At 49.9% G+C, this 26,955-nt stretch overlaps 1 protein-coding gene across 2 annotated transcripts in view; it reads left to right on the forward strand.

Moving 5' to 3' along the window:
- Positions 1 to 26,955, forward strand: part of PAQR5 (progestin and adipoQ receptor family member 5) — a 75,528-nt gene that overhangs the window by 45,789 nt on the left and 2,784 nt on the right. The window contains exons 3-6 of one of the 2 annotated variants that reach the window (XM_047767173.1): positions 9,033 to 9,160; positions 11,017 to 11,222; positions 15,377 to 15,551; positions 24,486 to 24,582. In XM_047767173.1, coding sequence (XP_047623129.1) covers positions 9,033 to 9,160; positions 11,017 to 11,222; positions 15,377 to 15,551; positions 24,486 to 24,582 — 606 coding nt within the window. The remainder of the gene's footprint in view (positions 1 to 9,032; positions 9,161 to 11,016; positions 11,223 to 15,376; positions 15,552 to 24,485; positions 24,583 to 26,955) is intronic. The other variant, XM_047767174.1, reaches the window with a different exon arrangement.

Consider the following 26,955-nt stretch of genomic DNA (forward strand, 5'->3'; position numbering starts at 1 on the left):
CTCTGATTTTTATACAGCTAATGCCAGCAAAAGGTCAAAGACAACTAAATTTAATTATTATTGCACATCTGGACATAATGTTGATGGATTAGTGATGTTTGGATGAGTAGTAAAATAATACACACAATTCATAAATTATTACATGTTTATTCTGTAAAATTTATTTTTCTTGCCTTCATTTCAGCAAAATTATGAGATATTGTTGTAATCAACATTATCACATAATGTGTGTTCTAGTAACAGTGATGTCAGATTAGACTGTTATTCCTGAATCATTATAGTTCTTAGACGGTTTTTTTTATTTTAACTAATTTCATTTGGAAGAAAGTTCCATTGAGTTTTTGTTCAGTTTTGCTGAGGCAAGGCAACTGGAATTCTCAAAAAGTAATCTTAAAACCACATTTAGAATTGGGAATGAGCTATAAATTTTACATACCAAGGTCAAACATTGTAATGAAGTTTCATGTGATAATTACAAATAAGCAGGAAAATTATTAAATATTTTAATTTCATATGGATCACCATCTTTTATCTTGTTTTCACTTTCTTAAAATAATATCTAGATCCACATAGTACTCTCTTGACTTCTTTTTTCAAGAAAAAAGATACTGTAAAGACAACTGAAAATAGTTTCTTAGTCAAAGCTATACCTCAATATAAAATATCCAGAAAAATAATTTCTATAGGAATTAATTTCAGGATTATTTGTATGTGAATCTTCTCTTTCATAGCCCACATTTTTTTCTTATTTGAATTTTATTTTACTGGAATATAATTTTTGATGCATATTTCATGTGTGGCTCCTTTAGTTGAGAGAAGTACTATACATAGTTAAACCAATATTCATTTTTTTCTCCCTTTAAAAGTGAAATAGCCAAGCCTAGATTTTTTTTTTTTTTTGTAGGCTTTTGCCAACCACCTCCCATAACAAATCTGTGGACAGCTCAGATTGAAAACTAATATCATTTCCCACCAAAGATGGGATTTGCTCTGTATTTGAGGACTTTCTGTTGTTTCTTCGATGCCTTCTCATCACCTGGTATCTGGCCTAAATTAAATCTAGGTGTTTAAAGACATTTACTGACATTCCCGTGGTATGAATAAGAGTAGTTTATGGTCAAATTTGATATGTGTTTCAGCAAGATGTCCCATATTGGGGAAGATTCAGAGAATGTCCCATATAATTTTATTTTTTATGATTTTTATTTTTTACATTATAGTTGATTTATAGTGTCCTGTCAATTTCCACTGTACAGAAAAGTGACCCAGCCACACACACACACAATACATATATATACACATTCTTTTTCTCACTTATCCTCCATCATGTTACATCGCAAGTGACTGGATATAGGTCCCTGTGCTATACAGCAGGATCTCATTGCCCATCCACTCCAAATGCAATCATTTGCATCTATTAACCCCAGATTCCCAGTCTATCCCACTCCCTCCCTCTCCCCCTTGGCAACCACAAGTCTGTTCTCCATATCCGTGAGTTTCTTTTTCATGGAAAAGTTCATTTGTGCATATATTAGATTCCAGATGTAAGTGATATCATATGGTATTTGGCTTTCTCTTTCTGACTTACCTCACTTGGTATGAGAGTCTCTAGTTCTATCCATGTTGCTGCAAATGGCATTATTTTGCTCTTTTTGATGGCTGAGTAGTATTCCATTGTGTATATATACCACATCTTCTTAATCCACTCATCTGTCAATGGACATTTAGCTTGTTTGCATGTCTTGGCTATTGTGAATAGTGCTGCAATGAACATGTGGGCTCATGTGTCTTTTTCAAGGAAAGTTTTGTCTGGATATATGCCCAAGGGTGGGACTGCTGGGTCATATGGTAGTTCTATATTTAGTTTTCTGAGGTACCTCCATACTGTTTCCCGTAGTGGTTGTACCCACATATAATCTTTGAATCATGTCGGAGGAAAGCATCCACTCTCCTAGTAAGGAATCGAAACCATGTGCTGCCATCTTCAGCTCTAAGAATGCTTTTGGATTTTTGGACAAACTCTGACCTTGTATTAGTTTTCTATTGTCACCATGACAAATTATCACAAATTTGATGGCTTAACAAAAGAAGATAAATTCATCGCCTTACAGTTATGCAGGTGAGAAGTTTCACCAGGGTCTCACTAGGCTAAAATCAAAATGGCGGTGGAGGCTCTAGAGGGGAATCTGGTCTCTTGCCTTTTCCACCTTCTGGCGACCACCCATGTTCCTTGGCTCCTAGCCCGCTTCCTCCATCTTCAAAGCCAGCAATGTTGCATCTCTTGACCATTCTTCCATAGTCACATCTTCTGCCTCTCCCTTCCACTTTTAAGGATCCTCATGATTAGACCTACCTGGATAATCCAGATAATCTCCCTATTTTAAGGTTCACTGATTAGCAACTTTAATTGCATCTGTGACCTTAATTCCCCTTTGCCATGTAACCTAACATCTTTACAGGTTCTGGTGATTAGGACATGGACATCTTTGAGAAGCCGTTATTTGGCCTATGACAGACTTTTCAATCCTGTTATGCTATTATCACAGGCTTGCCCGTGGCAGATTTTTGAATCCATGCCTAAAACTGAAGATTGTTTTTCTAGTTCTAAAATCAAAGATTGTATTTTTAGAACAAAGTAAAACCAATGGAATGCTTCATTGTTTCAGCTTCCTCACTTTCTTCTTCTGTTGATCAACATTCTGTGTAATGCTGGTCATCAGGGCACTTTTCACCCTGGCACACCCTACCTGTACCTGTACTGAGTAACATTTAATTTTTAAAAAACATTCGATGTGTCTTTGGTTTTTCATTTTATTATTCATTAAATTGAATTCCTTTTGGATCCTCCGTCCTAGATAGTGATCAGGTTTTTTTTGGAGCCAGACCTATAGCATATGGAAGTTCCCAGGCCAGGGGAACTTCCACAGACACAGCAACATGGGTTCCAAGCCACATCTGCAAACTATACCACAGCTCACAGCAATGCCAGATCCTTAACCCACTGAGTGAGGCCAGGGATTGAAACCACATCCTCATGGATACAACGCTGAACCACAACGGAACTCCCAATATTTTGTGCTTTTTAGATTGAGAACCTAAGTGTTTTCCTATACCAGGACTAAGAGTGGTCCATCCTGCATGAGACAGGTGTCTGACCCAGTGTCAGGCATGCTGAAGGCACTCATTAAATGACAGCTTATACTTTTAGGAGTTTGCTGCTTGCTCTCCTCCTTCTTCTTTCTCTCCGTGCCTTCTGCACACTAACACTTCACCAAACTCCTGGCTGGTCTCTAACCATCCTCCGCCTAGCCCCACAGGCTTTTTGTGCCCGTGTCTTTGGGTTCATCTTAACTTACCTAAAGGGCACCTCCTTTTCTGTGAAGACCTAGATTCTGGGCAGGGAGGTGACAGCACGATGCTACAACAGGAGCCTGGGAAGCCAAACCTAGCGGTGGCATTGGCATGCCCTGGGAACATGTTGGGAATGCAGATCATCCCAGTCCCACCAAATTGCAGTACGGTCCCCAGGTGACCTGCAGACACCTGCAGAAGAAAGGTGGAGAGGCACTGGCTTAGAGACTTTGTCACCCATCCTCACCACTTGTGTTAGGTACTAGTCAGCCCAAGCTGCCATAAAAAGTACCACAGGCCAGGAGGTTTAAGCAACAGAATTTTTGTTTTGTTTTGTTTTGTTTTTTGTCTTTTTAGGGCTGCACCCACGGCATATGGAGGTTCCCAGGCTAGGGGTCGAATTGGAGCTACAGCTGCCGGTCTACACCACAGCCACAGCCACGCAAGATCCGAGACCCGTCTGTGACCTACACCACAGCTCACAGCAACATCGGATACTTAACCCAGCGAGCGAGGCCAGGAATCGAACCCACAACCTCATGGTTCCTAGTCGGATTCGTTAATCCCGAGCCATGACGGGAACTCCAGCAACAGAAATTTCTTTTCTCACATTCTGGAGACTGAAAGTCCAAGATCAAGGTGATTGGGTTCTCCTGAGGCCTCATTCCTTGACTTGCAGATGGCCACCTTCTTGCTGTGTCCCCATGTGATCCTCCCTCTGTGCACTCACATCTCTGGTGTCTCCCTGTGTGTCCCTGTTGCCTCTTCTTGTGAAGGACACCTGTTAGACTAGATTAACAGTCTCATTTTAACCTAATAACCTCTTTAAAAACTCTGTCGCCACATTCCAAGGTGCTGGTGTCTAGGGCTTCAGCATATGAATTTTGTGGGAGATGAAATTCAGCCCATGACTACTTTAAAGAAGAGGCAACTAGGGAGTTCCTGCTGTGGTGCAGTAAGTTAGTGATCCAGCTTGTCTCTGTGGAGTTGTGGGTTTGATCCCTGGCCTGGCACAGTAGGTTAAGGATTTAGCTTTGCTGCACCTATGGTATGGGTTGCATCTGTGGCTCAGATTCAATCTCTGCCTGGAACTTCCATGTGCCACAGGAGCGGCCAACCCCCCCCCCAAAAAAAAAATCCATTTTTATTTACCACTAGTCAGAATACCTGATTATTTTCCGCAGATGACTTGCAATTTAATAGCTAAAAAAACCCAAGGGTTTAAAATGGTCACAGTGGAATTTCAGGCATCAGCTGGCAGGTGCACAGGGCTTTTTTGGGAAACCGAGCCCGGGGCAGGAGAAGGGAAACTGACTGAGTGCCCTTCCATCTGGCTGCCTGGGGCTTCTCGCTCCTCAATTACAGGCTGCACACAATTTGATTTCATTTCACTCTAAATTGCCCAGCCTGCAACTGGGGAGGCAAGGTGGAATCAAATCAACTCTGCTGTGCAAATAAGTGGGCGCCTGCTAGCTTGGGAATGCTTAGAAATGAGGCCCAGCTACAGAGTATTAAGGCCAGTGACCTTTGGGGGTCAAACTGGGCACTAATGCAAAATTGTTTTCAATTTTTTTTTCAAATTGTTAGATTTAGCATGTACTCTGAAAACCTGCTCAGTGCAAAGTGCTTTGTTAAGGCTAGAGCCAGACCATGGAGAGAACACATCTCCCTTCTCCTGCTAGGAGGGGTTCAGAGCAGGGGTGGACCCGGCAATCACTGTGGCCCAGTGCAGAGGGTCACGCTAGGGAGGCAGGGGCAGGTTGGGACATAGCTGTTCTGGGTCAGAGGGGCTTCCTTTCTTTTATCCATCCTTTATCCATCTGTCCTCTTATTTTTTTGATGGGCTGCTTCAAATCCTGCCCTGTGGTGTGGTTAATGGGCTTCCCATTCAAGTCTGGGGTCAGGATAGCAGGTCAGAGGGGAGCAGATTCTTTTAACCTGGGCCCAGCCCTGGCTGTGGTGGTAAGGGGTCCTCCCCAGGTCGGGGGCCAGATTCTAAAATGTGGTCAAGTGTCCAGGGTGTGGACTTCCCAGCTCCTCTGTGCCCCTCTGGCTTTTGACTGTGTCAGCATCTTCTCCTGCCTCCCAGAATGCAAGGTCCAAAGAGAGAAGGACAGCAGTCCTACCCTGAGTCACTGTGGACAGAATGTAGGTGACCCCCCTCTGGGCCCCATCCATCCATTGTCCAGCTGTGGCTGTCACTGTGTCTGAGCTGTCCTGTAGCCCTGCCCTGCTTTTTCCCTGTGTGCCACCCCCACATGCCTAGGGCTCTGCAGCATCCTTGTCATAAGATCTTCTGCTGCATAGGAGCTGCTAAACTTATTCAGATGAGGGAGTGAATAATTAATAACAATTGCTCCTTTCTGGAGTCCTGGCCCTTTAACAAGAGGCCAATACTTCAGTTAAAAACAATTTTTTTTTTTTTAACAAAGAAAGAAAGAAATGATAGATACAGACCCAGAGTTTCTACTGGAGGGGCCTTCTGCATGCCCGCCCCGCATGCACCCTCCTGGCATGGATCAAAGGCTGAAGGCCATCAGCCCGTTTGCCTCCTTGTCAGCAGCCCTGGTGGGGTGGGCAGCTGCGAGCCGAGATTCTTGCTGCCCATTAGAGAAGCCTGCCCATTGTAACCCGGGCCATCAGAATCAAAAACTGGAACAAATCGCTTTAATTAGCTCAGACCCAAACCTAATTTCAAATAGTATTTCTTCCCTGGACCATGAACCAACTGCATTCTCTCCCTCCTCTTAGTTGACTAGTTTCCCCCAGAATTCAACCAAAATGGGGATGTCCTCATCATCTGGCGAGCTGATGCCTGCATTTCATAGGTGAGAACACTGAGGCCCTGAGGGTTGCGGCCCAGCTCAAGGTCATACAGCACCTCTGTGTCCCAGATGTGACTCTCTACTCTGATCGCCCCTTATTGTCTCTACTATTCCATGTGATCTCTTGACTCAGAACCTCAAGTGATAGTATGAGTTTTGCCAGATAGTGTGTATTTTTGTGGGGGGTTTTGTTTTTAATTCTTTTTAATTTATTATTTTAAACCATTTAAAAAATTGTAGGAGTTCCCATCGTGGCTCAGTGGTTAACGAATCCGACTAGGAACCATGAGGTTGTGGGTTCGATCCCTGCCCTTGCTCAGTGGGTTGAGGACCCAGTGTTGCCATGAGCTGTGGTGTAGGCTGCAGATGTGGCTGGGATCCTATGTTGCTGTGGCTCTGGTGTAGGCCGGCAGCTACAGCTCCGATTGGACCCCTGGCCTGGGAACCTCCATGTGGTGTGGGAGTGGACCTAGAAAAGGCAAAAAGACAAAAAAATATTGTAGTTAATTTACAATGTTGTGTTAGTTTCAGGTATACAGCAAAGTGATTCAGTTATATATACATATATATATATTTTTTCTTTTTCGGATTCTTTTCCATTATAGGTTATTACAAATACTGTGTATTTCTTTTTTGGCTGTGCTCATAGCATGCTGAAGTTCCCGGGCCAGGGATCAAACCCATACCACAACAGTGACCTGAGCCACTGCAGCGACAATGCCAGATCCTTAGTCTGCTGAGCCACATGGGAACTCCTTGTGTATTTTTGAACCAAGATCCTCTCTTACACTAAGAAGCTGGCGTTCCCTTGTGGCTTGGTGGGCTAAGGATCCAGCCTTGTTTCTGCTGTGGCTCTGGTTACTGCTGTAACTCTGGTTACTGTTGTAGCATGGGTTTGATCCCTGGCTCAGGAAATTCTGTATGCCACAGGCATAGCCAAAACAAAAAACGAAAAACCTCAAAACCCGAAAAAAACCCAAGAAGTTGGTAACCCAAATGGGAAATGCATGGCTAGGTTGGCATTCTCTCAGTTTCCTATTCTTCCCACAGCCCTAGAAAATTAGAGGGAAACCTTTAATATTTACTGTGACTTGATTTACATTATGACTATATGTAAATACACACACACAAACACACACATGCATGTTTTTTATGTATATGTATATATATGTGTGTGTGTGTGTATATATATGTATATTTTTAAACTATTATTATTATTTTTGGCTGTGACGTGCAGTGACTTCATGTGAGATCTCAGTTCCCAGACCAGGGATTGAAGGATTGAACCTGAGCTGCAGTAGTGCTGAGTCCTAACCACTAGGACACCAGGGAACTCATGATTACTAATATTTTCACTGTTATTGTTTGCTTCAATTAATCTACTCATTTTTACTTACCTTTCAAAGTTTATAACAACATTTAGCTAAATCAATGGTTCTTAACTGGGGGAGGTTTTGCCCCAGGAGACATTGGCAATACTGGGAGACATTTTTGCTTGTCACAGCTTGAGGAGTGCGGCACGGTTTGGGCTCCTGGCCTCTCCTATGGCAAGGCCACAGGTACTGCTAAACAGTACCTAGGACAGCCCCCAGCAACAATGAATTGTCTGGCTCCAAATGGCAGTAGTGAGAGAAAGACTGAGAAACCCTGATCTAATCCACGCAAAGTGGGGGAAACATCTGTAAATCATGCTACCTCAACAAATGAAATCTTCATTATTCCACTTTCCTCCCAGTCTCCACCTCACCATGTGTGCTTATGTTCCTGTAGTTCGTTCATTTGTTCGTTCTTTCTTTCTTTGCCTTTTTGTCGTTTTCAGGGCCACACCCGTGGCACATGGAGGTTCCCAGGCTAGGGGTCTAATCGGAGCTGTAGCCACTGGCCTATGCCAGAGCCACAGCAATGCAGGATCCGAGCCACGTCTGTGACCTACACCACAGCTCACAGTAATGCTGGATCCTTAACCCACTGAGTGAGGCCAGGGATTGAACCCGAAACCTCATGGTTCCTAGTCTGATTCATTAACCACTGAGCCATGACAGCAACTCCCATTCCTATAGTTCTAACACTCATGGCAGGAATTCAATTTACATTCTGCTTTTTCTTCACTTTATATTGCAACCTGAGCTTTTGTTCCTCCTGCCTCATTGGCTCCACAGTTACCATTTTTAATGGATGTAAGATAGTCCTTCAAGCAGGTTGACACCTCTCATTTTACCTGACCTGTCCAGGTTTCCTTTCTGGGGTGGTTACTGAGGGCCTTGCCCAGTGGGTGGCATGGGGGTCGGGGGGGCTTGTGTGGGCCCCGTTGTGAGCAGCCTTCTCCTTGACCTGCAGTCCAGGCTGACGCCATCACAGTCTTCATCATCAAAAGGCCTTTATGAAGTGCCTTGGTGAATATAGCCTGGCCCGGGGGGACCTTCTACAGAGATCATCCCACTAGCCCCTGACACCCAGGGCTCATCGGCTCGGACAGGCAGCATATATGTCAGCCAACCACAAAGGCATCCAAAGACCGGGCTATAGGCCCCAGGCAGAGAGTGCAAAACCAGATTCTTAGGCAACATTCATGACAGGAGTAAGTGTGTCCAGGAAGGCAAAGATAGGCTGGATTCCCAAAGGAAGGGATCCTCTCCTCCAGCTGGCCACAGCCTTTTGGAGGGACCTGGGATTTTAGAAGCCATGGGAAGGAGGTGGGGAGCAGCTTGACAATTAAGGTCAAGGACTCAGGGTCAAGCATTCCAGGCTCAGGTGCACAGCCTGGGAGAAAGCTCGATGCTACTGGAGATGGTCTTTCTAAGACTTTTCTGCCACCCTTGCATCTCACCTGGGTGCCCCTTTCTGTTCCTCCTGCAGGTGTTCCACGAGCAGGGCATTCTCTTCGGCTACCGACATCCACAGAGTTCCGCCACCGCCTGTGTCCTCAGTCTTTTCCAGATGACCAATGAGACCCTCAACATCTGGACGCACTTGCTGCCCTTCTGGTACCTCCCAGGCCCCTTGACCTGCCATCTCCTTCAGGAGCCTGGGAATTGGGGCTTCTTTAAACACAGCTGGGGTCGAGACAGCTGAGATTCCGTGCTAGGATTTGAGGGTACTCCCTTGTGGTGTGTGGGTACTGCTGGGAGGCGTTGGGGCGGCTGCTGGGTTGAGCTCTGGGGCATGGATTGCAGTAGGATTTGAGGGGCTCCTTGCAGCGCCCCAGTCTTTCCCCATGCCCCTGCTTCAGGGCCCGATTTGATACCATCATCTCATTCAGTCTTGGAGGCGTTCTGGGTCTTCTGGAAGCTCTGGTAAAAACTTCCTGGCTTGAGCAAGTCACCTAACCTCCCTGAGCTTCGTGTTTTCCCATCTGTAGAGCTGGAATGAGAGCCCATGTCCTTCCCAGGGTGTCCCTGAGGATTATGAGAGGAGACACAGGGAAAGGCATTGGGCACAGAGCTGTGGGTACCCATAAATCATTCTGGAACGGCAGCAGCTGTGCGGCCCTTGGTCAGACTGGAGAATGTTCTGGGAAGTGCGTAGGCACGGGTGGGAATTGCTGGAAAGGTGAGGAGGGTCCTGGCTGAGAAAGGTGGGGGCTGGAGCCCACCTTCACACACCTGGTACCGGTGTACAGTGAGTGGAGGGTGGAGATGGGGTCAGGCGCCAGATCATTGTGTGTCAGAGCAGGAAGGACCTCAGAGGTCACGCAGGCCACCGGCCCCCTCAGACCACCATTGGCTGACCCAGATGCAGCCCAAAGCAGGGGCTTGCTTACATCCATGGCAGGTTCTGGCCTGGCCTCATCTCTGGATGCCCCTGCCCTGTCATATTGAGAAGGCTTGAGAGTAGGAAGGACCCCCAGGCTGTGTGCAGGTGGAGGGGAGCCCGAGGAAGGCAGCCCGTTTGGCTGGTAGTCAGAGACCCACCTGGGTCAAAGGGCAGGGGAGGGCTGATTGGTGCCAGCAGTGTTGCCAGTCAGAAGAGGGGTGGGCTCAGGCTTGGGGTGGAACAGGGCCATCTGTAAAGAAGCCCTAGGACCTGCCAACTGGTCTGGATGGCAGCAAGTTCTGCTCAAGGAGGCTGTTTGTTGTTTTAAATTTAAGTAAATGTAAATGAAAAATCTAAATGCTAGTAAATTTAACACTGCAGAAGGGAATAGTGTCAGCATCTCCCCTGCCCAGCCCCTCTTGTGCTGCCTGGAGCTGTCGGGGTGACCTGCCCCTGGTCCGTCCTCCAAGAGCGCTCTCCTAGAGTCTCGAGCATCTGCGACATGTGTGTGCACCCAGCGCCTGGTCTTCTCCCTCTGCTCTTCCTTTGCTTTTTTCCCTCTGAGGTCTCTGTCTGACCACCACACAAGCCTTTCAGGCTCTTGAACAGCTGCGTGGTGTTCCGTGTTTCTGGGTGAACCACAGGGGACTTAGTTTGCGCCGCTGCAAAGAGTGCTGGCTTGACTGTGCCAGTTTGTGGGGCTTGAGTTCCTGCATGCAGATCCCTGTGGGAGGACGCTGTGGCTGTTCTGCAGGTGAGCCACTGCTGGCATCAGCGCGCCATGGGCTCGATCCCCCTGCACAGCCATGCTCTGAGTGTATGGCCCAGGGCATCGGGGAGGGCTTAGGAGAGACTGTAAGAGGGGTCTGTTACCACGTGCAGGGGGAGAGGACGGAGCCATTGCCCCTCTTGCCCATGTCTAACCAAAAAAGGGCTCCACCCACCCTTCCTCACTCAGGGCATGACACCAAAGAGAGAGCTCGTAGGGGCCGGCCAGCCCAGGGGAATGGAAAGCAGGTGACTGTCTGGCGGGTACCATAAAAGGAACCTCTGCCTCGGAGGTTGAGGGCGCTGTCCTGTGTTCTAGGTTCTTCATGTGGAGGTTTGTGAGCACCCTGCGTGTGACGGACATCCTGAATGACAGCTACTCCTGGCCTCTGCTCGTGTACATGGGTGCCAGCTGCGTGTACCCCCTTGCATCCAGCTGTGCACACACCTTCAGCTCCATGTCCAAGAACGCCCGGCACATCTGCTACTTCCTGGACTATGGAGCTGTCAACCTCTTCAGCCTGGGTACGTGAGGCCCTGCTCTCACCTCCCCTCCCTGTGACTGAGCCATCTGCCCCTTCCCCTCAGAGCTGGGGTCACTGCGAGACTCTGGGGGGCTTGCAGGGAGTAACTACAATGCCCGTGCCCCTGCCTGGGTTCCTGATGAGTGTTTCATAAGAAACTTGTCCAGAGGCGTGCTGGCAAATATTTATCAACTGGCTCTCAGGGGACAAAGCCCTGGTCTGTGGTGTCAGCAGATTGCGTAGTGTAAATACTCCCACTCTGTCTGGCTTCAAGTTCATTACATCACTGAACACAGGGCTGGGGAAAGATACCAGGTATGACGCTATTCCTCTGCACAGATACAGTGGATGCACTGATGGAAGAATTAGTACTTTTGTTAATATGATTCATTTCATTGTAAGTTTACGTCATTTGACTTTTAACCATGGCTATGTTTAACAACTGGCTTGCAAGTTCTCTGGCACTTTTAACAATCTGCTGTCCCAGGCCACGGTAAGCCAACTCCACACATCAGAGAAGGGGGTGGTCATGAACCCAGTTGGTCTGGAGGCTTGGAGATGTTATTCCTTGGTTCAAAGTGCTGCAGGAACAGAGGGAGAGGAGGTGGGGGTGACACCCCCGCCTCCTCGGCTTTCCATTTAACTAGGATGCCCCTCCTCCTGTCTCCTGTCTTCTCCCCCACTTGTGGGCATCCATCTGTCCCCTCCCATCCCAGTTCTAGCCCCTCCCCCTGTCCTGGTCCTGCTCTGGGTGTGAAAAGCAAAGTCACCTCTTCTGTTGCCCAAGAGGGTGTGTGAGGAGCCTACCTGTGTCCAATTTCCTCTCTCTGTCTCTCTCCATCCCCTCTACCCAATGCCCGTCTCCCTGCTTCACTAGTTACACACAGACACACACAGACACAGATACATACGTGCATGTACACGTGCGCACACACACGCACAGTCCTTACCGCCTCACCTCCCACTCCTCCATGCTCTGCTGTCCCTTCCCCACCAGCCGCTTAAACTCTGGTTGCAGAGGCCCCAGCCTCGCCCTGACTCAGGACCCACACAGCCCCGCCCCGTGGCTCTCTCCCCAGCCTTTGATACAAGCTGCCCCACCCCTTCTCTGACCCCTCTTCCATACCTCCCTCTTAGCTCTCCCCAGACCTGTCCACATTTTCATTCTGCTCTGCTGGCTCCCTTTCCTCCGCCCTCCTCCACTGGCACCTGCGCATCCTCCGGGCTCTGCTCTTCCACAGTCAGGCTCCGTGGGAGAGCTCTGAGCCCACACCACCCCTAACACCTCTGGTGGAGGCACTCCCAGAGCCACGCCACGTGCAGCCCTGAGACTGTCCACATCCTCGCCACCCCGCCTCTCGTATCTCCACCCCCTTAAGTCAGAAAGTTTAGAATACCCTAGTTCTCCCGCTTCATAGTCCCCGCCCACCCCACTTGGCAGTCCTGTCTATCAGCTGGCAAGCTCAGTTGTATTTCTCCCGCATGCTTCTCAAATGGGCTGTACCCTCCCTCCCCCCGTTGGCTCCCCTCAGACCCTCACACTGTCCCTTGGGCTCCACTCAGTTGCCCTGGGGAGGTTTCCTAAGGCTTTCTGGCCCTGGCACCCCTCCCACTTAAACCTTTCCAGGTTCCCCATTACCTGGGATGAAGTTCTAACTCCTTAACCCGGCAGCTCACATAGCCTTCAGTCACCTGTCCCAGCCCCAAGTGTTGTGGAGTCATCACTGCACACTGGGCTCCATGCTGAGTGTCCCACACCCATCATCAAGGGTAGCATCATGTGGGCTTGGGGGCTTAAGGGCCACCACCCCAAATAGCTTTATATAATCTCCTGGGCAAGTTTCTCAACCCCTTCAAGCCTCAATTCTCTCATCCTAAAAATTGGCATAATATCTTCCTCATAGGAATGTTATGAGATGAAACGAGTCCTTTAAATGAAGCACATTGGGCAGTGCTAGGCACTTAGAAAATGTCAGAAGGTAGCAATTACCATGACTGCCTAGTTAACCCTGACAGCAGGCCCCCGGGGTGGGGACTGTTACTACGTCTCGCTGTAGGTGAGAAGATGGGGCACAGTCAAGATAAGTTACCCCAGTCAAATGTCTTGGAAATGGCAGAGCCAGAGCCTGGGAGCCTCGGGAGCCCCTGTCTGCAGCGTCCTCCAAGTGCCTGGGCCTGGATCCACCTCTGTGGAGCTCTTCCAGTGGTCCCCTCAACTTCTGCTCCTCACTGGGAACAGCTCCCTGACAGTGGCACATCTTTTTCATCTGGTTTTCCAGTCCATAGCCCAGAGCCTGGCATTCTGTAAACCTGAAAGGAAGGTCTTGTCAGTTGAGAAGTCCTGTGGGTTCCACCCAGGATTCCCAGCTCCCTTGTCTGCAGCTGCCTCTCGTCCTCCCTACCCTGTGGAAACCCCAATCCCTGGAGGGTGGCATTTGGTCAGCTTCCTCCCCCATATCCAGCTGTTTCCCTCCCTCTAGGTCCTCCTATGCATTTTCTTTCTTTGTGTGTGTGTGATTTGTCTTAGGGCTGCACCCGCGGCATATGGAGGTTCCCGGGCTAGGGGTCAAATCAGAGCTGTTGCTGCTGGCCTTCGCCACAGCCATGGCAATGTGGTATCCAAGCCAAGTCTGCAACCTACACCACAGCTCACGGCAATGCCAGATCCTTAACCCACTGAGCAAGGCCAGGGATTGAACTCAAAACTTCATGGTTCCTAGTCGGATTCGTTTCCACTGCGCCATGACGGGAACTGCTCTCCTATGCATTTTCACTGGGTCTTGGCCATCTTACTCTCCCACTCAAGAACTTTCAGTGGCTCCCAATTGCCTAAAAGAGGAAGTTCACTTTCCTAAGTCTGTGTCCTGCTGCTGCTCCCTGGAAAGCCCTCCCTGCCCTCAGGCACCTGTCAGAATCTCCCATCTCCCAAGGATACTTCCAACATCAGCCACTTTGCCAGACGCCCGCCCATCCTGAACACCCACTCACACTGGATCCCGCCTGGAGGCACTCATCAATTTTGCTTTCTGCTGTGGTTTTTGGCAGGCTCCCTGCCTTTCGTGCCACCCAAGGATCATGACTCTAGTCAATATACACAGAGCAGATGCATCCTGGTCCAGAAGGGACCCTCTCCATAGTATCAGGCTGACAAGAGAGTCTGTCTGCCCCGCTGGAGGCAGTTCCCAGCTGGAATCCCACAGGCAGCCTTGGAAGTGGGGACCACAGAGCCCCTTCCACCTGTGTGACCCTGGGCGCATCACATCACCTGGCTTCACTAGGCTGTATGTCAAATGGGGTCAGAGGCCGAGGTTAAACTTGCGTGAGGCCTGTTTCAGCCTTGAGCGAGGACTCCAGGGTTCTCTCTGTCTGTAGCTAACTGGTGACCTTAGGACCTGTGCTGACGGGTCTGTGGCTGCCTCTTCCAGATAGGACCTCAGCAGGTGAGGGCGCCTGGAGAGGCCCTCTGGTCCAGGCCCCTGGACACACCTGCCCCCTTTGAAAAGGACAGTGATCGCCCATGTTCTTTCAAATAAAAGCTACAGCAGGCAAGTCTCTAGAAGCCCCTTCAGTAACCGTCTTCTCACAAACTCCAAAACCTAAAACAAAACAAAACGCAGAGGCTAGCCTGTCAGCTGGCCAGTCCCCCAGCCCACAGCCTCAGCAAGCCCCTCCACCCGGCAGCCTTGTTGGCCCTGCCTGGAGCAGCCATGTCATTGGGTGGGTGAGATATGCACACAGAGCAGAGCTGAGCACATGAGGATGTCATCATGGGCCATAGCACATGGTTGAAAGCAGGGACCATCGCTGAACAGCCTGCATTTGAAGCCTGGCTTTGCTACTCTCTAGCTGTTTGCCCCTGGGTGGGTTACTAAACCTCTCTGTCCCTCTGTTTCCTCATCTGTGAAATGAGGCTCAGTGCAGGATTGACGTCAATGCGTGGTTATAAAGGTTATGTGAGTTAATAAAGGTCAAGCCTTGGTGTAGTGCTGGCCTCACAGAACCTTCTCAGGGTGGGATCCGGGTAGGCAGGGAAGTGGGGGAGCACATGTTGGGAGGGTGATGGCATGAGCAAGGGCGGAGAGGCAGACCCGCTGTCTTGGGATGGGGGTGGTGGTGAGGGCTCAGCACACACGCTGGCTGATGGTCTTCCTGTAGCCAGCGCTGAGTCCCGCTTCCTGCCCAAGGCCGGTTTTTCTTCCCCAGGCTCGGCCATCGCCTACTCTGCGTATGTGTTCCCAGACACGCTGGTGTGCACCACCTTTCACGACTACTACGTGGCCCTGGCCGTGCTGAACACCGTCGTCAGCACTGGCCTCTCCTGCTACTCCAGGTACTCGGCTGCTCTCTATCAGATGGGACAGGGCAGGGGTGGTGGGGGGGGAGGGGGTGGCAGCGAGCCCGCAGCTCCCTGGACCTTTGGAGGGGACAGCAGATGAGGCACTTGGGAGCCTGGGACTCAGTTCCAAATGGGTTTCCAAGGGCTGGACAGGACCAGCTTCACGGACACGCAGCCTGTGCCGTCGCGCAGGGCCCCATGATCCAGAGGGCGCCACACTTGCTTGAATGCCCTGCTGTGGTTGCCCTGAAATACTTATGATGACTTTCGAACAAGGGGATCCTGTACTTTCCTTTTGCTCTGGGCCCTGCAAAGTATGGAGCTGGTCCTGTTGCCGGACAAGTCACTTACCTCCTTGAACTTCTGTTTGCTCATCTACAAAATGAGGCCAACACGGCTACCGTGGGAGATGGACATAAGGATTACATGTTATATATCCAGAACACCTAGCACAAGCCCAGCCCAGAAGAGGCCCCCCGAGGTGTGACTGTATCTAGAGATGTTCAGTCCCTACCATGAGCAGCCTGCTGGTAGGAACTGAGGGGCTGCCTCTAGATACAGGCACACCATGGAGACCCTGCAGGTTCAGTTGCAGAATAAAGTCAACATTGCAATAAGGCAAATCACATGAGCTTTTTTGGTTTCCCAGTGCTGCACTGGGAGTTCACGTCATGGCTCAGTGGTTAACGAATCCAACTAGGAACCATGAGGTTGTGGGTTCGATCCCTGGCCTTGCTCAGTGAGTTAAGGATCTGGCGTTGCTGTGAGCTGTGGTGTAGGTTGCAGATGTGGCTCGGGTCCCGCATTGCTGTGGCTCTGGCATAGGCCGGTGGCTATAGCTCCGATTCGACCCCTAGCCTGGGAACCTCCATATGCTGCAGGAGCAGCCCAAGAAAAGGCAAAAGGACAAAAAAAAAATTTACATGTACACTATATTGTAATCAGTTAAGCATGCAGTAGCTTTATGTCTAAAGAAACAAAGTATACATCTTAATTAAAAAATACTCCATTGCTAAAAAAAATGCTGTCATCTGACCACACAGGGTTGCCACAGACCTTCAATTAGCAAAAACCACAGTAAAGCAAAGTGCAGTAAAACCAGAGATGCCTGTGTGCATGGGTGACACATGATACTCAAATGTCCAACATCCCCAGGGGAAGCCCCGGGCCCTGAGTCATGCCCAGCTCACTGGCTCTAATTCCTTCTGTGTTTTTCTTTCACTCAAGGAAGCTTACTGGGGTATGAGTATAAGAGGTACTGTTTTGAAGATAATTCCTCTGGTTTATTCAGCTCTTTGTAAAAGTGAACTACTCCAAATTACTCAGGAATCCTCTCGAATGGTGGTGGTGGGGTAACATCCCTATGTAGATGGTGCCAAGTGCTGGGGGCTTCCATGGTGGGTTAGGAAGAGTGCCAAGGGAGGCTGGCAGTCACCCCGGCCATCAGTCCCCCGACCCCCGATCCCATTGAACCGGTTTGAGCCTCCCTAGTAGACTGTTGCTCGCCTCAAAGAATCCTTATTCCAGGCACCTGTTCACTCTCCCATCCCTGGGAGAAAACAGGGAGGCAGAGGTATGATTCTGCATCTTCTTGGTGATGATTTTGGCTTTGGTTTTTTTGAGATGACACTTAGGTTTTGTGGGACCTAGAGGTGGGCAAGTGTCCCAAACTTGATAGGCTGGTTTTCTTTAAAAATCTTTTTTTTTTTTTTTTGCTTTTTAGGGCCGCATCCACAGCATATGGAGGTTCTCAGGCTAGGGGTCGAATCGGAGCTACAGTTGCTGGCCTACACCACAGCCACGGCAACGCCAGATCCGAGCTCTGTCTGCGACCTACACCACAGCTCACAGCGACACCAAATCCTTAACCCACTGAGCAAGGCCAGGGATTGAACCCGTAACCTCACGGTTCCTAGTCGGATTTGTTTTACTGCACCATGATGGGAACTCTGGTTTTCTTTAAAAATCAAATAACAGGGAGTTCTCTTCGTGGCTCAGTGGTTAACGAACCTGACTAGTATCTGTGAGGTTGCAGGTTCAATCCCTGGCCTCGCTCAGTAGGTTAAGGTTTTGGCACTGCCATGAGCTGTGGTGTAGCTTGAAGATGAAGCTAAGATCCTGCGTTGCTGCGGCTGTGGTGTAGGCCGGCAGCTATAGCTCTGATTCGACCCCTAGCCTGGGAACTTTCATATGCCATTGGTGCACCCCTAAAAAAAAAAAAAATGACAGCATGAGGAATGCTTGCCCCACCTGGCCTTCCCCTTACCTGTCCTAAGGCAGGTAGGACACATGGAGCTGCTTCCCATGGGAGTGAGTCTTGTTTCCATGTTCAGGCTTAGGGCTGGGTTTTGTGTTGCTTCATCCTATGGAAGGCCTGGGATGGGAATGGGAGCAAATGCCCTCTTCCCTCTCCTGGAGCTCATAGGGCACCCCTTCAAACTGTGAGGAGAGAGGGTCTGCCCAGAGGATAGAAAATAGAATCAAAAGTCATGGATAGTTCTTGTTTCCTTCTCCCCCAATTCCTCAGGGGCCCTGGTGATGAAAACCTCTTTCTTTTCTTTTCTTTCTTTCTTTTTTTTTTTTTTAGGGCCTCACCCGCAGCATATGGAGGTTCTCGGGCCGGGGGTCAAATTGGAGCTACAGCTACAGCTACACCACAGCCACAGCAACTCAGGATCCGAGCCATGTCTGCGACCTACATCACAGCTCATGGCAATTCTGGATCCTTAACCCAGTGGGCCAGCCCAGGGAGCAAACCTGCATCCTCATGGATACTAGTTGGTTTCGTTACCGCTGAGCCACAACAGGAACTCTGAAAAGCTCTTTCTGAAGTGCAGCCTCTGTGCCAGGCCGGAGCTGTGAGGGTTGCACCTGTAGCGGGGAGAGAAGGGGATCGGTCCCTGTCTTGGGGGCGACAAGGCATAACATCCATAGAAAAGGAACATTGATGCTAAAACAGCCCAAGGGAGATGAAGCATGGCCCAGAGGCACAGTGCCTAGATGGGGGCGCTTATAGACAGGCCTGGGCCAAGGACACACTTGTATTAGGTCCTTGGATGAGCCACTGTCCTGTCTGGTTAGCTCCTGCAAGGCTGTGTGACTCCAATGTTTGGAACTTAGGATCAGAGCGAGGTGAGCAGTGTAAGCTGATGGGACAGGGAGGGCTCCGTGGGTGTGGAAGGAGCAGTCCCACAGTTCCTGATCCAGGACTGCTTTCCCAGGAGCTTCCAATGCATTCTTGGAACATTTGCTGCTTTTTTTTTTTTTTTTTCTAAACTTCCTGAATCACTGATAAGCCATGAGAATATATTATTTTCTTCTAGCCAAGAGTCCTCCTTGATTTTTCGGATACAATGACTGGGTCTTTTGGATGTGACATGCCTGGTACCTCTGGACAAACTTATTTACCAGGGCAGGTTGGCCAGGAATCTCTTGAGTGCCATGTTTGGGGATTCTCCCTTGTCAATGAAATGGATTGTTTCTGTTTATTTATGGGGTGCCTCTGTGGCTATTTCATCCATCCATCTGTCCATCCACCTACCCACACATCCATCCATCAAATCATCCATCTACCCACCTATCCATTCATTCACCCACCTATTTACCCATCCATCTGCCCATTCATCCATCTTTCCATCCATCTATCCATCCACCCCCTATCCATGCATCCATCCATCTATTTATCTATCCATCCACCTACCCATTCATCCATTTATCTATCCACCCATTCATCCATTCATTCACCCACCTATTTACCCATCTGTCTACCAATTCATCCATCTGTCTATCCATCCTTCCATCAATCCATCCACCCACCCAGATCTGAGAATATAGGGATGAGTGAGTCTCAGTCTTTGTCCTCAGAAAATACTCAATACAGTATAAGAGGCAGACAGCAGACTCCTGAAAGTCCAGATGGAGCCATCATTTCCTTTAAAGGAAAAGGCCTTTAACGTGTAACATTACATAATATCACATAAGCGTATAATAATAGTACAAAATGAACCTGCTTTGATACCCAGGGTTCTGCAAAGTGGCTTTAGGACTGAGGATTGAGGAAGGCTGGACATTTTAGCTGGAGAGGAGAAAAGGCCTTTTGGCCAGAGCCTACACCTGGGCAAGTGCGAGGGCCTGGAGAGGATGGGACAGCATTGGGAGGCAGCAGGGAGCTTCAGGGTTGCCGGTGTTCACAGGGCTAGAAGGGGGTGAGAGGCTGAAGAGGGGCTGCAGAGGTGGCCGGGGATTGAGAGCACCTTGTGTGTCTGACCGAGCACTGGCCCTGTGCTCTGGAAGGACAGTAAGCTAAACTTTGTAGGAAGACAGTTCTGTGGACTCAGCTCCCTGCTGGGCTTCCAGGCGTGTTACCAACCACTTACGAGGGGCTCGGAACCCAGGGTAGAGTGGAATGTCCCACTGTGGGCCTGGCCGCCTTCCTGCCCATCTTGTCCTCTCTCCTTCCGTGTCGGTGCTTCCCTGGCTCTTAGCAGGCCTCTTCCCTTTGTTTTCATTCTCTTTGTCCTCAGTGTCTGAGGAGTGAGGAGGGGGACTCGTATGCGGGGAGTGACTCTGGCCCTGAGTACGTTCCAGGGACGCCAATGGAGGAGGGCTAGGGCCACCGGGAGCCCTGATTTTACAGACTTGCTGGGTGGCCTCGGGCCAGCCACAGCCGTTACACATGGGCTTCTGAGGAGACAGCCCCTGGGTTCCTTCTGGGTTGGGCGTGACATGACAGCAGCCTCAGTGTCTTTTCCAAGATTTCTCACCTTGCCTTCTTCCCCACATCCCCAAGCCTTCCCTGCCTCTCCCTCCCACCCCATCAGCCTGTGCTGTGGCTGGGAGTGGCCAAGCCCCACCTTCCCTGGGCACAGAAGGAGACCATGGACCTCTGGGGTCATGCCTTGGTTATCCACCTGTGTCCGAGAATGGCGTGGTCCGAATGGCATCCATTCCATTACGACACATGTCCTTGAGGAAATTCCACACAGGGAGCCGCAGACTCTGCTGACTGGTCGCCTCATCCTTCCTATCACAGAGTTTTGTTCAAGTGAACATGTTCTAGAAAACTGTATTCTTGTTCTGTAGCATTTGATGGGGGAATGCAGAACGGGTGACCTCTCTGTGGCTCTTAAAGCCAGGTGGGGGTGACAGAGACCCCGCTTACTTCTACCTGCGACCCCCTGAAAGCCCAGGAAACACGGCCACTCCCTCTGGAATGTTGCTTATACCGTGTTTGCTGTATCTCATGAGTCACTGTGGGCACTTTTCTGTTCATCCATCCAAAGCCTCCAACCTTTGTCTTTGGACAAATACTTGCTCAGTGAAATGCCTTGTGGTCAGTGCTGTGAGGGAGAGATGCATTTTCATCCTCAGAGCTGCTGTGCTGTGAGGGCCATGCCACAGCAGCCATGCTGTGGTAGCTCAGAGCGGTATGGGGCAGGACTAGAAGGGAGTTTGGAGGTCAGAGCTGGAGACAGGAGGCTTAGCAGACAGTGCTTCTCAGTCACATCTGAAGGTCAGAGGGCTCAGCCAGGTGACAGTGCTGCTGGGACTCGGGGCTAGCACATGGAAATGTCTGCATTCCTGTGGTGTCGCCCACACAACAATATGTCCAGAACTCCCACTCCCACCACCACCACCAGCACACACACACACGCACACAGACACACCTCTACAGATGATGTTTCCAAGGCCCACTTGTTTCAAGCACTAGAATTTGCTTGCAAATCCTTCCCTCTCTTTGCAGCAAGATTCATCAGGTTTTAGAATAGCATCAACTGGTATCAACCCTCTCTTGATAGAGCTTGTCCTGACATCCAGTGTTTCCTGCCAACTTGGTTCCAGGCAGAGGAGGACTGACTCCCTAACTCACTCAGTCCTGGGGTACAGGGATTGCATTACCTGGCAGGGCTTTGGAGACTTTGGGATACCTGGTATTTTGAAGGATGGCCTGGCTCCCGCCCCTCCCTCTCTGAATCTCTGTCTGTGGCGACACCCAGTGGTTTTATTTGGAATTGCATCTTGGTAGTGGGAGGCCCACTGTCTCTGGCTGCTGGCCCTTCTCCCTTTTATTCTCTGTTGCTGTGTCTCTTCTGTTCTGCTTTTTCTCCTTTTTTTCCCGTAGACTCGGCTTTGCAGCTGGAGAGGCTGGTCCGTTTGCCCTTGGGGAAGTACTTTATCAGGCCGGGCGAAATGTCTCAAGTCACAGGAAATCCATGCTTTGGGGGATGGCCCTCGCCAGCCAGAGCCAGCTTTCTTCCTGTGTAAGTGGCCACAGAAAGAGCGTGCTTTCATAGCGAGCCTCTTTGCACCCAGAGGTGGTAGGCGGTGGCAGTGCATGGGGAAGGAGGGAGTGGGCTTGCTGTGGTTGACAGGGTCTGCCAGCATAGATTGGGGAGCCTGTCGCTTGAGACAGGCCCTGGTTCCTGGGCCAGTGAGGGTGTGTTCTGCTTGCCTCCCAGGGCAGAGGGTTGTCCCTAACACAAAGGCTGGGTCGTGGCCTGAGGAGGGGGTGTGAAGCCAGCTGCCAGCTAGCCCCAGGGTGTAAATCCTAGCTTTGCCTCTTTTTAGCTCATCTGATTTTAGGCAAATCACCCAGAACTCATCTGTTCCCTCCTGTTCCTGTTTTCTGGTACAGAGCACCTACAAGATGGGGTGGGGGAAGGGCTGGATCCTATAGCACATGTGTTCTTAAAGCTGTGTTTCATGAGTGTCACTCTGTGCTGTGCACATCTGTAAGCTCTTCATGAGCATCATTTCATCAAACTCTTGCAACAAGCCTGTGAGGGGTACCGGTACCATGTGCTCCCCATGTTACACGTAAGGATTCTGAGGTGCACAAGGGTTATATCACCTGCTGGGTGATAAGGTCACGAAAGGGAAGGGCAGGGCCAGGATCAGACCCAGAGTGTCCAGGACAAACACTGATGCCAGATCTCGACCCTGTGCCCTTCGCCTATCCCAGGGTTTGTGGTTCCCTCCAAGGCTGGGATTCTGTTCTGGGGGCAATAAAATAGATTCCTTTATTTCTCTTCCTCCTTCCCTTAGAGTTTCTCTTGGTTCTCCTCCCAGTGTCCACAGGGTCAGGGAAGAAGGACAGACATGCCCATGGACTTGAGCAGAGTTGGAACTTATCTCTAGAGGATGAGGGGCTTCTCAGGGCCCCTCTTACCCAGAACAAGGGTCCCCAGGCTGGGCTGTCCTGAGGGCTGGGCAGGACATAGCAGGCTGGCAACATGGCCAGTCATACTTCTGGGCTGGGTGCTGGGGATGGAGAGCTGGGCAGACCCAGCTCTACCCTTGAGGGAGGGGCTTCCTCAACCTGTCACCAGGAGGCCAAGGTGAACATCTCTGCCACGGTCCTCACTAAACGATATGAGCCCAGGGAGGCTTGTAGTCAGGTGACTGCACTGGCTCAGAGAGGACATGATTGCCTGGCAGGGGTGATTGGCCTGAGCTTGGAGAGGAGCAGACTGTGTTTGGGGGTGAGGGGCAGGCTTGTGGGCTAGGGCAAGGCGTCTGGGAAGCAGAGGTGAGGAGTAGCGATAGGACCCAGACTCCATCCTTCCTGGAGAGCGTGATGAGGGGCAGAGCTGTCGGGAGGGGCTGAGAGGGCACTGGTGCCTCCATCATCTTATGGAATGCACCAGAACAGCCACCCCACGAGCCTTTGGTTGTGGGCGCCTCTGGCCTCACCCTGCAGCCCTGTGGGCCCTGAGGGAGGGCCCAGCTCACCGGGATACACTGCAGGTATCAAAGTGAGTACCTGCCCTGCCATCAGGCCCAGCCTGGGGGCATGAGCCACCCCCCCCCCCCAACACACACGCACACACCCACCTCCCTCCACTTCCCCAAGGCCCAGTTCAGGGCTGTGGTTTTACGAACCTCTCCTTGCCCTCCCCAGCCTCCTGGGATCCAGCCTGATGTCTGTACGGCCTGGCTCTGAGCACCCATAGCTGCTGCCTCCTCCTCAGGCAGGGCCCAAGACAGCAGAGGCCCCCATCATGTTCTATCCTGAAGGACCTGCCTTTTTTTTTTTTTTTTTTTTGTCTGTTTAGGGCCACACCCACAGCATATGGAGGTTCCCAGGCTAGCAGTCGAATCAGAGCTACAGCTGCCGGCCTGTCCCATAGCCACAGCAACAAGGGGTCTGAGCTGAGTCTGCAGCCTACACCACAGCTCATGGCAATGCCGGATCCTTAACACACTGAGTGAGGCCAGGGATCGAACCCAAATCCTCATGGATACTAGTCGGGCTGGGAATCTGCTGAGCCACAATGGGAACTCCAAGGACCTACCTTTCTTGCGAAGTCAGCACTGCTCATTTTAAAGTTGTCTTCATATATCTTTGCATTGGAGGCAGTGGGAGTGGTGATGAAAGAGAGAAGGAAGGGCCATGCTTACTCTGTTTCCTTAGCCCAGCATCTCTGTGTGAGCTACTAAATATTCCAGAAAACTCTGAAGTAATTAGACACCTAATTGCACCCAGGACGTCTTCAGGGTCATCACCTGGTGGCCTTGACGAGTTAGGCATCTCAACCTTTGCAGAGCCACTCGCCCACCTGCAGAGCTGGTGTCAATGGGCCTGCCCACGCCCCACGTATCTCCTGGTCCTGGTGGTTACCGGACTTCTAGAAAGCTCTTTGGCACTTAGATAACTTGGTCCTTGAAGGGCTTCTGCTCAGTGTCTTGTCCCGGATATTGTCTTGGTACCATGCTTCTCATGGTGCCCAGAGCTGGTTCCCCAAGCTCTTACTTTGGGAGAGGTGGAGGGGGCTGGGAGAGAAGCTGCTGGCCAAGGGAGGAGCGCGTACAAAATGCTTACCTTCTGTTGGTTACTTGCCCACAGTTATTTTTAATGTGCACGCCTGCGTGTGTGATTTACCGAAACTCTCTTTCATGCTCATTTCTCCTTCTCTGTCTCTGATTTAGGTTTCTTGAGATCCGGAAGCCCGGGCTCTGTAAGATCCTTCGTGTCTTGGCCTTTGCTTATCCATATACCTGGGACTCCCTCCCCATCTTCTCCAGGGTAAGGCCCTGTCGGCAGCACCGGGGAAGCCATTGCGCCCTGAGCTCTGGGGTTTGGAGCATCATCCTGATCACAGTGGGACACACTTGGGTTGAGCCCCAGGTGCTCCCTTGCAGACTAGAGAGGTGACAGCGTGAGCACAGAGGCCCTAAGGAACCACAGGCGATGTGCTGACTGGGGGCTCGAGGACAATCATGGAGGGCTGGGCAAGGGAGGCAGCCTAGGGTTTAGTAGAAAGACCAGGAGAGCGGGCTCTGGAGGCAAATCTCTAATACTTACTCACTTCAAGACTTTGGGCCTGTTGTCTCCCATCACTAGGCATTGATTTTCCTCATCTATAAAATGGCATGGTAATAACATCTCCTTTTGTCAGGCTGTGGGATTACCTGAGATAATGTATAAAGTGCTAGCTGGTGCTCAGAGTCCAATACATGCCTTATTATATATTTTCAACAAATTAGCGTACATGTAGTAGTGAAGCAAAAGTTGTGAATGAAGCTCTTAAAGGAGATACTGGAATTAGGTGGAGAACACAAAGGAAGAGGGTAGAGAAGGAAAGACAAGGAGGGGTGTCAATACCTCGAATCAGATGGACTTGAATCCAGATCCCAGTCCCACTGCTCATTGGCTGTGTGACTTTAGGCAATGCACATAAACTCTCTGAGCCTGTTTCCTCATCTATAAATGAGGCTAACATCTCATATTTCACAGCAGGGTAGATAGGATTAATCAAATAAAGAAAGAGTTCCCTGGTAGCCTAGCAGTTAAGGATTCAGCATTGTCACTGCTATGGCTCGGTTTGATCCCTGGCCTGGGAACTTCCCATGCCATGAGTGGAGCCAAAAACAAAAACATAACAAATCAGCAAAACAAAGAGATCTGATGGGATCAGCAATGCCAGGCCTTGGCTCAGGGAATTGTTCTCCCAGAGGCAGCAAAAGTGTCAGAGGCATGCGGCTGAGAAGGCAGGGCCCAGGGGTGAAGGCAAGGACCAAGCCGGCTCCGGCAGCTGAGGCATTGAGCATGTGCTCCATGCTTAGGAGGTGTGGGCCTGGGGGAGACCCAGTGGTGGGATGCAGCCCATCCCCCTACTCCTTCCTCAAGGACACAGAGCACACACAGGAAACCAGAGCAGGGAGAACAAGCTGGTCCCACGGGCCACCAAAGCATACAGTGAAGGCTCTTGTCAGTATGGGCTCCTTTTGCTCCCGGCAAAGGGTTTGGGGGGTGGGGTGGGGAGGTGGCTTTTTCCAAATGGTGAGGGGCTGAGCACACAGGTTCTGGAATCAGCCTGATTTAACGATTCACCCATGCTTTGCAAGTCACCCTCCAGCCCAGTTTCCTCACCAGCAAAATGGAGGGCGTGGAGTCTGCCTTGTGGTCATTGTTGGGGCTCTGATGAAATGATGCAAGTAAAAGGCCTGGCCTAGTGCTTGTGCTAGCTGGTGTCTGCCGTTGCTATGTAGAATACTCATACAAAAACCGTACTTAACCCAAACCAGGATAGTGGTCGTAATTAATACTTTTTGATGACTCCAAAGGCCTTCCTGGGATTTTTAGGCTTTAAAGCCTTAATTAGAAGCATCAATTCAAGGGATGTGCTGGTTAGAGGTGAGGTCAAGTATGAATAGACCATTTTTTTTTTTACTATAATTACATTTTACCTCCAGAAAACAAGAGTAGCGCTATATCTCACAGGGTTCTTTTCCTCTCCTTTTCTCTTCACTTTTGTTTTCCTTTCCTTCCTTCTTTTTTTTTTTTTTTTGGTAATTAAATAGCCCAGAGACTCTCATAAGCATGTGGGGGATTACAATACAATTGCCTACTGATATACACGTGGAATCTAATAGAAGTGATAAAAAGTACTTTCAAAACAGAAGCAGACTCAAAGATTCTGAAACCAAACTTAAGTTTACCAAAGGGGAAATGGGGGGGCATAAATTATGGGGTCGGGGTTGATATATACACACTCTATATATAAAATAGATGGGTAACAAGGACCTACTGTTTGGCACAGGGAAATTCACTCAATACTGTGTAATAACCTATATCAGAAAAGAATTGAAAAGGAATGGATATATGTATATGTATAACTGATTTACTTTGCTGTACATCTGAAATTAACACAACTTTGGTTTTTTTGTTTTGTTTTGTTTTGTCTTTTTAGGGCTGCACCTGTGGCATATGGAGGTTCTCAGGATAGGGGCCAAATCAGAGCTGTAGCTGCTGGCCTGTGCCACAGCAATGTCAGATCCAAGCCATGTCTGCAAGCTACACCACAGCTCATGGTAACGCGGGATCCTTAACCCACTGAGTGAGGCTAGGGATCGAACCAGTATCCTCATGGATGCTAGCCAGATTCATTTCTGCTGA

Source organism: Phacochoerus africanus, chromosome 2, assembly GCF_016906955.1.
Source record: "Phacochoerus africanus isolate WHEZ1 chromosome 2, ROS_Pafr_v1, whole genome shotgun sequence".
Lineage (NCBI taxonomy): Eukaryota > Metazoa > Chordata > Mammalia > Artiodactyla > Suidae > Phacochoerus > Phacochoerus africanus.